This window comes from Impatiens glandulifera, chromosome 2, assembly GCF_907164915.1.
Source record: "Impatiens glandulifera chromosome 2, dImpGla2.1, whole genome shotgun sequence".
Lineage (NCBI taxonomy): Eukaryota > Viridiplantae > Streptophyta > Magnoliopsida > Ericales > Balsaminaceae > Impatiens > Impatiens glandulifera.
Window position 1 is genome coordinate 20,152,744 of NC_061863.1, and position 15,946 is coordinate 20,168,689.

Sequence of the window (15,946 nt, forward strand, 5' to 3'; positions counted from 1 at the left end):
ATGTGATATTTTATTGAATTTGATAATGATGGGCTAAATTTATTATCGTTGGACAATTATTGACTATGTGATATTTTATTGAATTTGATAATGATGTGTGTATCGTTAAACACAAAACAAACTGATCTGCCAATTATCAATGTGTGATGACTAATATTCCCAATTGACATTTTAACAATAGGATTTCAATTTGCTCACACAAGTGCAAGATGGATCCGAGTTTTGGCATTTGAGATACGGGCACTTATATGAATAGGACTGCAAGTGTTAGAGAACAAAGTGGTTCTTAGCTCGTCATACATTAAAAAAATTCAATGTGGCTAGATTGAGTCGTAATTGTCTAAACATGAAACCTGCTTTTAGGTTAATGCACTTTAGGAATAGTTGGAAAAGGTTATAAACCGTTTCTTGCCGGCAATTTGACAAAAAATAAATTTTGTAAAAGAAATATGTATTGTGTAAGTGGGGTGGGGGGAGGGGTTCTTCTGTTGTTTAGATAATTGGGTTTTCGTATGTTCTTCTAACTTCCCAATCTCTATGTGAATATGAGCTCTCTGTATATTTGTGTATCTCAACCTTTCAATTTGTATGGCAGCGGAAGATTTGATCAAGAGGATGAATGCGGGTTCAGTCAGTCTATATTGCTGTTATTGATTTGCCATGTAAGATTCCAATTTCTTAAAATATTTGGTCTTCAGCTTTCTGGATCATTCCATTTGACATAGCCATTCACTTTGGTCATATATGGCTGTTTAGTATAATTAGCTTTTATATGACTAATATGTTGATAAGTTAAACAAGAAAATGAGTTGTAAAACAGGCTGCTATTATTATTTATTCACCTATTTTCTCATATTTCAAAACTCCTTATTCCTTAAGAGAACTCTACCTGACTTGTACATACATCTCATCCTCCTATTTTTACTACAACTTCAAGCCCTCTCCAATTGTCTCTTTGACTGAGGGAAGATCCTCACTTCCTGCCTATTGTATTTTAGCTTGCGTGCCTCGTCTCTCGACACCCGGAAAGCGCTCATCACCACTTCTTCCGGCATTGCCCGAATCACTGACGTCCTTCCCGCCAACGGACTGGACACTGCCCTGTCGTTAGTCTTGAATGACACCCACTCCAATCCCCGGCTTCCTGCCTGCTTCACCTCTGCGAAGTTCTGTGGCACGACTAGCAGCTGTCCTTGGCGAACCTCGCCATTGAAGACGACCCTGTTAGAGTGACTCACTACTTGGATACGTCCAGTTCCACGCAATATGTAGATGATGTTGTGGGCGTTATTGCTCCATTGCGGCGCCACCATTGCATTCTGCACATTGTAAGCAGAGATTGAAATAATTAGAAAACGTTGTCAATTCTCGAGTTAACAGCTCTCTACTTGAATGATTACCTTGTAAAGAACTCCTCTCTCTGCGCTCAATTGAATTTGCTTCAAAATTGGAAGGTTATAGCTGTTGAGAGTACTAATACGTCCGCCTTGAGCAGTGTAAATATCTGCTCTCTCTAGATCGTCGAGATTCTCTCTAATTCTCATTGTGCAGGCGGTTTCCTCGAATCCGTTGCTTCTTGGGTCCTCGTACCTTGATTGTCTTTGCATTTCAAATTCCTTCCCTACCTTAACTATGAATCCCCTGTTATCATCCTGGCCCTGTAGTCTCGCGGCTGTCTCCATGTCCACATTGAAGGATTCCGCCAAGACCTCGGTCTCAAATCCCTGAAAAAGGTTGCCTGAAAAGATTTCCTCGTGTTGGTGTTGGCCCCTCTGTTGCTTTTCTGCCTCTTGTGGATTACCAGCAAGGAAGAATCTCTGTGACACAATTCAAGAAGACTCAATAATAATAATAATCTATTCATCCCCCACGAGTTTGGTAAAACTCCAGATAAAGTAGTATATATATGTCTTGTGTCAGTTACCCTGAGGTTCTGGTCGAGCTGGTTGTCGATGTTGTTGGTATCGTGGACTACCATGAGTTCAAGGTCTTCGTTACCGTCGTTATGGACCCAATGAGCTACACCGACTTGGAAAGCAACGATGTCTCCTTTTCGGCAACGGTGGATCTTCTGGTGTTGATCCCTAAACTTTTGAGAGCCAAATCGTCCTCCAACTTCAATTTGTTCGCTCGATTGAAACGTCTCTGCGCAGCCTGGATTTATGGTTCCAACAATTCCTCTACCTGTATGCCATGCAGACAGTTTTTTAAGTCAGTCATAATATTTAAGTATAAAATTCAACAAAGAGAGAGGATGGATAATTACTAGCCTTGTACAACATAGGCTAGCAAAGGGGCATTGCTGAAAGTAGGCAAGAGGAGGCCTCCTTGCTGGATAAGATGGCGTGATGCGGCCACACCGGCACACTGAATCTGGTCAGAGTTCTGGTCCCAAACATCGGTGTAACCAGCTTCGTGTTGGATGCGCCTGGCAGGCTCAAGAGGGTTAAGGCTTTGGATGCGACACTGCATTTGCTGTTGTTGATCAGCTTGTTGAGACCTTTGCCTGTAAGCACAACTGCCGGTTGTAAGGACAAGGAAGCATAGTATGCTAATTGCAAGGACATAAGAGTTAGCCATGGCTATAGATAGCTGATTAGGAAGTGGGATATGAATGAATGTGGATTGTAGGGATAATTTATAAGGGAGAGAAGTTGGCTAAGATAACTCCACGTACGTTCCAGAGGGCATATTGCTGGTTGCATCATTGCATGACTTGTGTTGGTTTTACAGCATCTCTGAAGAAGAATACGCGGCAACCTTGGCCAAATTAAAGCTCATGTCATGGTTTTGGTTTTTCCTGTTGCTTTCAATATGGAAACAAAAGGCAGAGAATTAAGAAGTTAATGGATCCCCTGTCTAAATAAGTTTAATTTGCAATACACTAAACCACCATTAATTATTACTCTCTCTCTATATATAAACTATGCCTGTTCAAGGTTTGTATATTTATTTAATTATCTTATTTAAGAGGATGTTAAAGTCTTATAACTTTCTAAAGCAAAAAAGTTTTATAATAAATAAAAAATGAATAGACGAAGCAAACAAATAATTTCCTAGGCTAATTATTCTTGCTTCCTTCTTCAAACCAGCTGAGTTTTTGATGTATATTAAAGCCTTAAAGGAGAGATGGTGTAACCTGTGTAAGAAAGAATGATCATGTACGTGTCATCATTCACAGAAAAATATATACTGACCCATTTCAAAAGCTGCATTTTTAATTTCTAACTTTAGTATACATTATGCATGCAGCCAAATTAATTTATTCTCCACTTGATCTGAATATAGCAGCAGCTAGAGACACATGCAACCCCTATGTGGGCATGCAGCATGGCTTTATGAGCAGCTGGAATATTAGTTTAATCTGAAAACTGTTAAAAAAATGAATCTCTTTTAGTTTCTATTTTCACATTTATATAAAGTATCAATTTTCATTACAATAATTAATAATTCTCAAATTACTTTCAAATATCTTATTGAGCTTTGCTATAAATTTTCTATATATAACTTTCCAATTACGAAAAGGAGCAACAAAATTCTATTCACAGCTATCAATGCAAAAGGTATTGGCACTGAAAGCAGAGAGACTGTTGGTATGATGATAACCAAGCTAACTATGAAGATGAAAACAAGTTGTTTACGGCTCAATCTGATATAGTTGATTGATAAGGTGATGTTTGGTTTATAGACACGCGAGGAAGAAAGAAATCTTTAAAGAATTAAAGGAGTTTTATTATAAGAAGACTGTCAAGGTGTGAAATAATCAAGGAGCAACGCAAATTGAAGGAAAACGTACAATTGCTATTAAAACTAGCCAAAGTAACAATAAACTCTTATGGGATGTTTAGTTTATTCCTAATTTAGCCCATAATTTACTAGTGTTGGACAACTATTGGCTAGTGGATATTTTATTGAATTTGATAATGATGCATGTGATGTTTGTATCGTGGACCAACATGAGTTCAAGGTCTTCGTTGCCGTCGTTATGGACCCAATGAGCTACACCGACTTGCAAGGCAACAATGTATGTTCTTCTACCTTCCCAATCTCTATGTGAATATGAGCTCTCTATATATTTATGTATCTCAATAGCTCATTTGATCAAGAGGAGGAATGCGGGGCTCAGCCAACTATATTGCTTCTTTTGATTTTCCATGTAAGATGCCAATTTCTTAAAATATTTGTCCTTCAGCTTGCTGGATCATTCCATTTATCGATTTTGACATAGCCAATCACTTTGGTCATATATGGTCAGTTGCTAGTGTAGATAAGGTGTTAAAGTTGATCATGTTTAGCATAATTTTCATCTATATATTTGTCTATTTCATGGAGAAAAACCAACATAGAGAGGGGAGGGCATACAGTTGTTTGCATGGCTGGTTTAATTTTATTTTACTGACAAGTAGCAGCAGAAACAGTACACGCGGCAACCTTGGTCTTAGCTTATCATGTCTGCTTGGTTAATTTGTGCAGATGCTTTGTCCTGTTGCTCTCAATATGAAAGTGGCATCCCTTGTACAAGTAAAATAGTCTTGGTTCATGCATATTATATTTTCAGCAATTAGTTAGTATGCATAGATGCGGACAATCAAATGTTTCTAATCTCTTACTTTATAGTGGGTTAGACTGAAAACAATTTTGATTGTGTATATGTCTGCTTTGAAATGAAGTACCACTCTCATTATGGAATGGTTTTGGAAATATATAGTTTGACAAGATGGATAAAATTTGGATGACCAAGTAGTGTAATGTCATAGCATGATAATCTCGGCACATACATCATTGAACATAGACTGGAAGATTAGCGATTAATTAAGCATTGTCATTTCCTCATTGAGTTTCTATCCTGTATGATAAAATTTAGCTTGACACATTATTATGAGTTCAGGAGGACAATAAAATTAATTGTTTGACAAATAAATGTTAAGTGTTACTACTGTTACTGCCAAGCTGCTGGCAATTCTTTATTGCATTTATAATATGTTCTCTGAAGCAGTTATAGCTGAATTCTAGAGAAGTAGCAGGCAGGTGATCCATTGTTTCCATTATGGTATTTCTTACTAGAACAATTTAAATTTTGGAGGACACATACCTAAACTTTTCAGATCCTTCCAACAAAAAAATGAGAAAATAAAATTGTAATAAATAATGTTCATAAAATAAATAAATAATTTTAGTATAAGATATAAAGAAAGATCATACAAAAGAGTCTTTTATTATTTATTTACTTCCACAGGAAGACTTACTCACTACTCACTTATTACATTCTATCATTTACTACTTCTTATCTTATTATTAAAAGATACGTACCTTTACTTTTATTAGCATTTATTTATTTTAAACCATCTTTATCAATCACACAATCTACCAACGTTAGCCCTCCTCCATCACTTTTATTAGCATTTATTTATTTTAAACCATCTTTATCGTTACACAATCTACCAACGTTAGCCCTTCTCCATCTTTGTGGAAGATTGAGGGAAAATCCTCACTTCCTGCCTGTTGTACTTTAGCTTATGTGCATCAGCTTTGGACACGCGAAAAGCACTCATCACCACTTCCTCTAGCATGCCTGCATCATTGAAGTCTTCTGTTGAAGTCTTCTGTTAAAAAATATGTAATATATGAAATTAACTTAAGACTTTATATTTATTAGTTTTTGTATTATAGATAAGTTCAAGTTAAGATGTTCATAAATAAGGTCAACATTTAGGAAGCTCAAAAGTTTGTGTTAACAGTTAATTCTTAATTGTCTATAAATAGACTGACTCAATTTATTCTCTCGAGACTCTGATTCTCTTCATTAATGTCTCATTTATTATCCTTAGAGTATTTCTTCTATTTTCTCCAAGCCCAAGTGGCTCTCTGAATTTTATTTTCTTTCTTCAATGGATTGGAGAGGACCAACAATGGCCACTGCGGATACTCTTACGTCCATACCCCGGCCCAGAATGGTACGACAAAAAGAAAAAAATCGTCATCTTCTTGAAGTTATTCACTCTTTATTATTTCAATTTAACATTCCAAAAAGATTTTGGTCTGATGTTTTACTTACTGCTACTCATTTCATTAATTGTATTCCTAACAGTGTTCTTAATAATTTGAGTCCTTTAAAAAATTAAAAAACAAGAAAAGTGACATTAATCATCTTCGCGTCTTTGGTTGTGTATGTTATGTGCATATAAACCATACTGATAAATTAAGTCTTCAATCAGTTAAAGTTATTTTTCTTGGTTATTCTACTACCCAAAAGGCATATAAATGTTATGATCCTGTTTATAAAAAATTCTATATTTCTCGTAATATCATCTTTAATGAAGATGAATTTTACTACAAAAATAAGGAGGATAATGTTGATGATCTCAAGGAGTTTGGTTGGAAAGATCATGTATTGTCCTTGGATATGAATTGTTCTTGCAGAAATATTCCTTCTGATAGCGATTCAAATACTGCTCCAGATAAAGAAGTAGAAAAATGGACAACATGTGATATCCCACAAAAAAAAGTCACAGTGATTTGGTCACAAATAATGACTATGAAACTCAAAGTGACAATCCATAAACTATTATTGAGACACTAAGTACACATTCAGGAGGAGAAAGTAATAATGGATCTATCTCCAAAGACATTTCAGAAACAACTACTATACAAGGGATGACAATGTTCGAAGGTCCTCAAGGATTGTTCAATCATCGAAATAGTTTAAAGATTATCATCTTTATTCGGTAAAGTATCGTATTCAAAAATATTTATCTTATGAAAATGTCTCTAATGAATATCATGCTTTTATCACATCTCTTGATCAAATAGAGTCGAAAACATTTCAAGAAGACAAGTCCAGCGCTACTTGGTGTGTTTCCATGAATAACGAATTAAAGTCTCCAGAAAATAATAATACATGGACACTTGTCCCTCTTCCTAAAGGTAAAAAAGTGGTTGGTTGTAAATGGATATACAAAATCAAGTATGATAGCTTAGAAAAATTGAAAGATATAAAGTCTGACTTGTTATCAAAAGATACACCCAAACTTATGGATTAGACTATAAGGAAACCTTTTGCTGCAACAATAGAAGGGGTGTTGATTATTGTTGAGTTAATTATCAATTTCAATTCGATTTTAATTTTGTTAGAGATTAAAATATGTTTCTATTTCTCACAAATTGTCGCAAACTTTTGAACGGATTCAAGTGCAAAAATGCTTGCTAAATTTGAAGCAGCAGATGCAAGACAGAAGATGTACAAGAGTTTTATGAATGTTCGGAGATAAAACTCATACGCCTTCTTCTGTTTTTAGAAGAATTTTCATTATAAGACTTTGATTCGTATAGCAACTACACAAATTCAGTCAGAACATAAAGACTTAACCGTTGCCTGTTTCTAAACTATTAGTTATCACTCTATTGAATAGACAACCTCTATTCAATTTAAAATACTGATGATACACTCATGTAGTACAGTAAATTAACGCTCAACTTAGCTTAGTGAATTACAAAATATCTTAGAGAGAGAGAGTAAACACATAGCTTAGCAATTCGTAGACCGTGTAGAGATTTGAGTACAGAAGAGAGGAGAGGTTCGTCGTTGTACTCTTATGACCTTTTTATAAACAAAGTATAGCAACGGTCGATTCATCTCTTGGACACGTGTCAGCTTTTTGATGGATGTACGCTAGGTGTATGGGATTGTACGCAAGAATATATTCGTTGGATTGTGGCGTACCGAATTGTACTATGGAATATTCGGTTGAACGTAGTGTACTAGAAGGTACAATGTGGGCTGGTGGAATAATCGAGTACGTGACAGTTAAGCGTTTGAAGCTGACTTAGTAGACTGTTGATAACGAACACTGTTGTTCGCTATGCAGATGAGCAGTGCAGATAGACGGACGCTTCTTCAGACGGCCGCTGAAGCAAGGCGTCTGCTCGCGCTTCTTCAAACTGTTGTTGAAACAATGTGACTGCTTGCGCATCTCTTCAGACTAGGGCATCTGTTGAAGTGAGACGTTTGCTCGCGCACTTATTCGGACTAGAGTTTCTATTGAAGTGAGACGTCTGCTCGCGTAATTTTTCAGACCAGAGCGTCTATTGAAGTGAGACGTCTGCTCGCGCAATTTTTCAGACCAGAGCGTTTGTTGAAGTGAGACGTCTGCTCGCGCACTTCTTCAGACCAGAGCGTCGGTTGAAGTGAGACGTCTGCTCGCGCACTTCTTTAGAACAGAGCGTCTATTGAAGTGAGACGTCTTCTCGCGCACTTCTTTAGACTAGAGCGTTTGTTTAAGTGCGACGTCTGCTCGCGCATTTCTTCAGACCAGAGCGTCTATTGAAGTGAGACGTCTTCTTGCACACTTCTTCAGACTAGAGCATCTGTTTAAGTGATACATCTGCTCGCGCACTTCAGACTGTATATGCGCATAGACAATTTACACAACTTAGTTTTGTTCATAAACACATTAAACTATGTCGTATTGATTTAAACTTATTCACCTAAGTTTATTTTACTCAATTAAAACATTTTTTTAATTAATTTTTTCTCAATTAATTATTTTTTTTTCTTTATTTAATTTAATCTAACAATTTCACCATTTTTGATAATGTTAAAACTAAGTTCAAATTAAGTTAAGAACATGAAATTAAAAAGTAAATAATATATTTATATAATTATGAAATACATAAATATACAAAGTTTGAGATTCACCCTTTTAATTCTTGAAACTTCGGTCTTCGTTTTAATTGCCTTCGCCAAAGAGAAGACTTTTCCATCGACTTTTTCTTCTCGACCTCCTCCATGGTCTGCACCTTGACCTCTTCCCCGGCCACCTTCTCGACCTCCTTGGTCTGGCTTCCTTCTAGATCGAGTGCCCTGATCGCAACTATCTCTTCCCCTTCGATTGTTGCCTTCTCCCTTTTTAACATTATCATTGGCAGCTTTAGTTGCTTCAGAAGATTCAATACATAGTGCAGCAACACCAGTATCCTCAACTTGCTTGGCTACTGCACTAGCAACTTCGATTCACTCAGCATTAGCTGTCTTGAGAGAATTTGCTATTTCGACAAGCTGAAGACTGAATGATTGCAATGTTGACTTTGTCTCGTCATGGATATCAAAGTTGTTCGAGATCTGAGTAGATTGCATCCTGGTCAGATGATTTCTGTTCATTGACACTTCAATCGAAATCCTCGATATATTTTTGATAGCATTTCCCTGCACCAGGGCTACATCTGCAGTTGCTTTCGAGGTTAAAGCAATCCGCTCTTGTAGACTCTCCAACTTACTGAATATTAAACTGATGTTTTGTTGCATAGGCGCAAGAGCTTCTATATTGAAGTTTCAGAGATTGATGGTTCCCCGAGAGGATACCTTAGAGGAAGTGGGAGCAGAAGAGACAATGCGGGAGCCAGTTGGAACAGAGCAAATAGGGGAGGCTCGAATACTTACTTGAATGGAAGACGACTTTAGTTCTTTATTGGGAGATGAGCCTGGAGGCACATTGATCATAGCTCGAGACTCTCTGTCTACTCCTTCAATTTCAGCGCATATATCCTTGATAAATCCCGACACCTCTTTAGAACTGAGAGTTTTATCAGAGAGGGATTTCTTGGATGAAGAAGGAGAAGATCGTTTGGATTTGAGGAATGATCGCTTCTCTTCAGACGTCTCCTTGTCTGATGAGATTGGTTGAACAGAAGAGGCTTTCTTAGAGACAGGAGCTGATAGCTGCTCAACAACCGTGGAAGGCTCATTCTTAGTAGACGAGAGTTGTTGCTGCTCAGTAGTGTGAAGAGCCGCTTGCTTTTCAACTAAAGGAGGCTGCTGCTGCTCAACAGTGTGAAGAGTCGCCTACTCTTCAACTAATGGAGGCTGATACTGCTTAGTAGTGGGAAGATCTAGAAGACAAATCTCCTCAACAGACCAAATAGGAGGAGCCTGCAATTTCTCAACGAATGTTAGCTCCTCTTCAGCATCCGAGATATTCAGCTCGGCATTGGACGCTTCCTTACGAAGTTCTTCAGTCTTGGACGACTCCGTGCCATGAATAAAACATAGATCTGTTGAGCTATAAGAGTCCAAGATTGATTGCAGACGACTTTTAACTTTGTTGTCTACCTCAACCGTTCTCTCAAGAGGGTTGAAGTTTTCTTCCCTTTCGTTCAGGATTGGAAATAGTGCACTCCCTCTAGCGACTGCATCAACGAGCTCTTTTCTCTTTGAGAACCTCGTGAACAGCTTCTGTGCAGGTCCAAAAAATGATAGATTTCTCCAGCTTGAGCAGCGCCTTCTACTACTTACTCAGATTAACACTTTGAATTACTTTATTGAACTTCAAATGGAATCTTATGTTGTACCATTTGTCAAAGGCTTATATTCTCTCAAAGGCAGTGGACTCAACCTCCTCCATGACCTCTGAGAGAGATTCAGAAATATCAATCAATGGTCATTTACCCTTACTTGCAACTTCAACAGGCTTGGGAACATGAGCAGGTTCTTTGAAGACGATACCTTGTACAACTCGAACTTCTCTTAAAATTGTTGTTGAAGAGAAGTCGGAGAAGGGAACTGCTTGCCTTCGAAGCAACAACTTCAGGTTGAGGGGCAGCAGACTGCTCTACAGCAGGAGTCTAGACAGTTTCTATCTCGGCTACTAGACCAGTTGGCTTCTTGGAAAGCTCTTTTTTTTTTTGGGGGGGGGGGGGGGAGGGCGGGGGGAAACTTAGTTCCATTTCATTAAAAAAAACTCTAAAAGAGAGAAAAAAATACAAAAGTTTAAGATCAGATCTAGACAATTTCTAGATTTGATAATGAAACAATAATTGAATTACAGACAAAAACAATAATCAATTAGAGCTTATAGCAATTTTACTATGATTCAATTTGTGATTTTTTCAAACGAAATATCATATATCTGGCAAAACTTTCTATTCTCTTCATTATTTTCGATTCATTTTCAGGATTAAATGAGTGCATTTCCATCTGAAGTTATATCTTCTCAAATATCTTCAGCAGTTTTATTTCTTCCATTGTGAGTTCTTAAATTTCTTTCTTTCCAGATATTGTAGATTACTGCTCCAAAGTAGTATTTCAGCATACTTATATATAAGGATTTTCCTTTTGCTTTATTCTTCATCCACTCATATATTTCTTCCCATGTTTCTGGAAGTTGTTGATGTTAATATTTGCAACATACATCCTCCAAATTTGTATTACAAAAGAGCATTCCCCGCGGGTTCTGAGATCTCTTTACTTTCCAGGCTTAGACTTTGCTCTTCTATCGCGGAGATCGAGTCAATACAAAACCAAACAAAGATGAATAAACTAAAAGTAAAGGCAGGCATTAAATAAGCTGAGAATCCGGGTTTTCCTAGCTGTCGTCCAACTGTTAGAAGTGAGGCATTCTCGCTTTTAAGTGAGTAGCGACTACTTACCTTTCACTTTTACTTACACACGTAGTCGATCCTACTTGAGAAAGTTGAGATGACAAAAGTACATTAAATTGAGGAGTGTCAACATACATGCTCAAACTTTCATTCCAATGTTGTGGAGTTATGATTGTAGCCGTTGTTGGCATTGAAATTAAAGACTGAAATGATAAAATAATGAAGATTTGTTAGTAAATAATGACTTTAAATGAATACCAAAATTATTGTTGCTTGGTTGAAACATCAAGATTTCGTCTTGCTAAGTTAACACAAGTCTAACGCTCTCAAAATGTCGACTTGTGTCAACTTCTCAAAATGAAATCTTGTGCCATATGACTTTTGCACATTTGCACCAGCTGTCAACAAAAATTGCCTAACTCATTTACACGAGTCCAATAACGCTTTTAAGATGTTTGGACTCGTGTCAACTTTTCAAAATGAAATTTTGTGCCATATAACTTTTGCATATTTGCACCAACTCCCAACAAAACTTGTCTAACAAATCGAGACGAAACATTGTGACAAATAAATCATTCTATATATTTTATATTTTAAACAAGATTATATTTCAATAGTTGTATTTTATTAATAATAAAAAACAATTATTAAAATAAAATAAAACAAAATAAATTCAATAAATAAATATATATATATATATATATATATATTTGTAAGAAAAAAGACAGGTAAAAGTAGTCCAATACCAAATAAAAAAATTTTGATAAAAAAAGTTTTCAACAAAATTGTACATAAACTAAGTTTAATCTAATTCAATCTGAATCGTTTTTGTTGTACTTTAAGGAGATTGTGGTTTTATCGTTTTTGTTGTAGAAAAAAACAACATTATTGTGTTTAAATCTGATTTAAACGCAATATCAGTCACAAAGTTTCTTTATTTTGAAAGTTCTTATCTTTTAATTTATAAGCCACAACCACTTATCCACGAGAGTGAGAAAGAGGAAAATGGCAGCATCTTTATTTCCTTCACTACTATCAACTCCTCACGAAATATCGTCTTCCATTCCTCACCTCCGACGGATTGTTCTTCCAAAATCATCAAACATCAAGTCCTTTACTCCTCTCTCCTCCTCCTCCTCTTCTTCTTCTTCTGATACTCTTTCAGTGGAATCTGAATCACCAATCAACATAGAAGATGACTTGTTACCCCCAGCCAACAGGTACCCACCGGTTAAATCTCATCCATTTTTAAGTTGTGAATTAAATTTTGTTGTTGTTTACAGAGTCGGGGGTTGTAAAGGGTGTGGGAGAGAAGAAATAGAGAAAGGATGTAATGGTGATGGAAGAATTCAAGGGGGTATTGCGACAGTTCCAGGCTTTGGTTGGTGGCCTATCAAAGCATACAGGCCTTGTCCTGGATTCGTATCTTCTGGAGGTAGATATCAAAGACAAGGACAAACCATGGATGATGTTGTTTCTGGATCAGCAAGAGGAACTAGCAAATCTGCTTCTGCTTCAACAACAAGGTAATAATGTATAATAAAGCTTCTCTTTTGCCTATGTACCTACCCTTTTGTACTGAAATTATTATTGCAGCAAGAAAAAGAATGGTAAAAACAGATTCAAGAAGAAGACAGGATCATCATCATAATTATCCTCAGTTGGTCAAAATTCTATGTTGTTTAGGAACATAAACTGGGTTTGTTTGTAATCTTTCTCTCATACAAAAACTTATTGCTGCAGAAAAAAAGAACAAATTACAGGTGATGTTTGAGGATGTTGAATTTTTCAATTTAGCCTTTTTCACAAATTACAGGAATGTTCAAATGAATATCAATCCTTATATGAAAATTGTTGGAGTTATTCCAGAATGAGTGTATAACAATTTTCAATCCTCAAATCTTATTTTGGATTGGTGGGGAGAGAGAATAGAGTTTCTCCAGTAACTGAAGTCACTCAGATGTGTGTTTTTTAATATTCATATTGGTAGTAATAGTGAATGTCTTGCTCAATCTTTTGAAGTGGATGCAGGTCATTTTGGACTAACTAGTATAATTTTTTTTTATTATTTATTTGTTTTAATCTTCTCCATTTTCAGGTAGATAGTTGTATTAGTAACTAGATTTTTTTTTATCATTTTATTTCACAAGTTTGTTGATAATTTGCAACTTTTATGTGTGTTTAATTTGTTTGTGACTATCCTCCACTTTTTCTCCAAACACAAACAAGCTATTACAGAAGTAGAAATATGAAACATTTGTTTATTACAGAAGTAGAGATATTAGGCATCTGTTTATATTTTAATTTGACGCACTAAGTATGAGGACGTAGGTTGAAGAATGATTTAGAAAATAGAGTTGGGGTAACTTTAAAAAAAATTGTCATAAGTTTGAAGAAAAAATAAAGAATAAATTATAGATGAGATGGGTAAACGAGGGTTAATATATATTTTTTAAAATTAGATAAACAAATAATAAATAAATTTTAAAAAAATTAAAAAATAAAATTTATTCACTTTATTACTAAAAAAAGAAAAAAATTTATTCAGGTTAGACTTGAACCCACATTAGGGGTGAGCATAATTTGGGTTTACCCAAACCCAACCCTAACTCAAACCTAAAATATTAATTCGGGTTGGTTAATTTGGGTTGGGTTGAGTTTGGGTTGGGTTGAGTATGTGTTTGATTTAATTTGAGTTGGGTTGGGATTATCTAAATACCCAAATTATATAAATTTAATTTAATTCTCTATTATTAATCCAATATAAATAATCATCTTCCAACTTTACGTCGAACACGTTTTTCATACGTTTAACACGTTTTTAATATTTTTAACACGTTTTCACACTTATAACACATTTTTACTTTTATAACACGTTTTCCACTTGTTTAACACGTTTCACGTTTTTGACACGTTTCACGTTTTTGACACGTTTTCACGTTTTTGGTACGTTTTTGACACGTTTAACACGTTTTTGACATGTTTAACACGTTTTCACACTAACAACACATTTTTCACGTTTTTGTCACATTTAACATGATTTTGACATGTTTAATACATTTAACATGTTTTTGACAAGTTTAACACGTTTTGGCATATTTAACACGTTTTTGACATATTTAACACGTTAACACGTTTTTGATAAGTTTAACACGGTTTTCACGTTTTTGGCACGTTAACATAGTTTTCACATTTTTGACATTTCAACACGTTTAACACGTTTTTGATATGTTTAACATGTTTTTCACACGTTTAACACTTTTTCACACGTTTAACATGTTTTTCACATTTTTTGCATTATTAACACATTTTTGACATATTTGACACGTTTTTCAGATGTTAACACGTTTTCCCATTTTTGGAACGTTTAACACGTTTTTGAAATGTTGAACACGTTGAACACGTTTTTGATTCATTTAACATATTTTTAGCACATTTAACATGTTTTGGTACATTTAACACGTTTTTTACATTTTCACGTTTTTTGCACGTTTAATACGTTTTTGATACGTTTAACACGTTTTTGACATTTTAACACGTTTAACATGTGTTTGCACATTAAACATATTTTTGACATGTTTAACATGGTTTTTGCACGTTAACACGTTTTGACAAGTTTTAACACGTTTTTGGCCCGTTTAATACGTTTTTGACATTATTAACACGTTTTCACATTTTGGCACATTTAACGTACGTTTTCACGTTTTTGGCACGTTTAACACGTTATTCACGTTTGGCACATTAAATGTGTAAAAATTGTATTCAACGTGTTAAAAATGTGAAAAACATGTTAAATATGTCAAAAAAGTGTTAAACGTGTCAAAACATGCCAAAAACGTGGAAAACGTGTTAAATGTGTTAAACGTGCCAAAACGTGTTACAAATGTTAAAAACGTGTTAAACGTGTTAAGAATGTGAAAAACATGAAAAACATGTTAAACGTGTCAAAACGTGTTAAACGTGCTAAAAACATGTCAAAATGTGTTAAACGTACCAAAAATGAGAAAAACGTGAAAAATGTGTGAAAATGAGTTAAAATATTAAAAACGTGTTAAACATGTCAAGAATGTGAAAAACGTGAAAAACATGTTAAACATGTTAAACATGTTAAACGTGCTAAAAACGTGAAAAACATGTCAAAATATGTTAAATATGTCATCATCGTGAAAAACGTGTTAATCGTGTTAAACATACCAAAAACATGAAATACGTGTTAAACATACCAAAAACATGAAATACGTGTTAAACATGTCAAAATGTGTTAAACGTGCCAAAAACGTGTTAAACGTGCCAAAAACGTGTTAAACGTGTCAAAAATGTGTTAAACGTGTCAAAAACATATTAAACGTGTCAAAAACGTATTAAACGTAAAAAAAACGTAAAAAAACGTGTTAAACGTGTCAAAAACGTACCAAAACGTGTAAAATGTAGAAAACGTGTTAAAATGTCAAAACGTGTTATGGATTAAAATGTGTTAAATGAGTCAAATAAATGTTAAATAAAAAATAAAAAAATAATAATTTGGGTTACTTAACCCATATTAGTAAATAATATGGGTTGAGTTATGAGTTGG

General features: G+C 35.1%; 3 protein-coding genes across 3 annotated transcripts; 1 reads left to right on the forward strand and 2 right to left on the reverse strand.

Annotated features, from left to right (window-relative positions):
- Positions 1 to 932: 932 nt before the first annotated feature.
- Positions 933 to 1,791, reverse strand: LOC124924476 (11S globulin seed storage protein Ana o 2.0101-like). The gene has a single exon (XM_047464509.1). It carries the CDS (start codon positions 1,311 to 1,313, stop codon positions 933 to 935), a length of 381 nt encoding a protein of 126 aa, XP_047320465.1. The 5' UTR covers positions 1,314 to 1,791.
- On the reverse strand, positions 1,374 to 2,580 carry LOC124924477 (11S globulin seed storage protein Ana o 2.0101-like). The gene is made up of 3 exons (XM_047464510.1): positions 2,271 to 2,580; positions 1,925 to 2,184; positions 1,374 to 1,817 (listed from the first exon to the last, which is right to left on the reverse strand). Exons 1-3 carry the CDS (start codon positions 2,578 to 2,580, stop codon positions 1,374 to 1,376), a joined length of 1,014 nt encoding a protein of 337 aa, XP_047320466.1.
- A 9,733-nt stretch (positions 2,581 to 12,313) lies between these two features.
- Positions 12,314 to 13,163, forward strand: LOC124926909. The gene is made up of 3 exons (XM_047467233.1): positions 12,314 to 12,593; positions 12,657 to 12,899; positions 12,970 to 13,163. The coding sequence occupies exons 1-3, from the start codon at positions 12,379 to 12,381 to the stop codon at positions 13,022 to 13,024; spliced, it is 513 nt and encodes a 170-aa protein (XP_047323189.1). The 5' UTR covers positions 12,314 to 12,378; the 3' UTR covers positions 13,025 to 13,163.
- Positions 13,164 to 15,946: the final 2,783 nt, after the last annotated feature.

Coding starts and splice junctions, on each gene's coding strand:
- LOC124924476 (XM_047464509.1), bottom strand. CDS start 1,313: ATGGTGGCGCCGCAATGGAGCAATAACGCCCACAACATCATCTACATA.
- LOC124924477 (XM_047464510.1), bottom strand. CDS start 2,580: ATGGCTAACTCTTATGTCCTTGCAATTAGCATACTATGCTTCCTTGTC. Junction 2,185..2,270: donor GCTAGCCTATGTTGTACAAG/GCTAGTAATTAT, acceptor CATGGCATACAG/GTAGAGGAATTGTTGGAACC. Junction 1,818..1,924: donor AGCTCGACCAGAACCTCAGG/GTAACTGACACA, acceptor ATTGTGTCACAG/AGATTCTTCCTTGCTGGTAA.
- LOC124926909 (XM_047467233.1), top strand. CDS start 12,379: ATGGCAGCATCTTTATTTCCTTCACTACTATCAACTCCTCACGAAATA. Junction 12,594..12,656: donor TTGTTACCCCCAGCCAACAG/GTACCCACCGGT, acceptor TGTTGTTTACAG/AGTCGGGGGTTGTAAAGGGT. Junction 12,900..12,969: donor GCTTCTGCTTCAACAACAAG/GTAATAATGTAT, acceptor TTATTATTGCAG/CAAGAAAAAGAATGGTAAAA.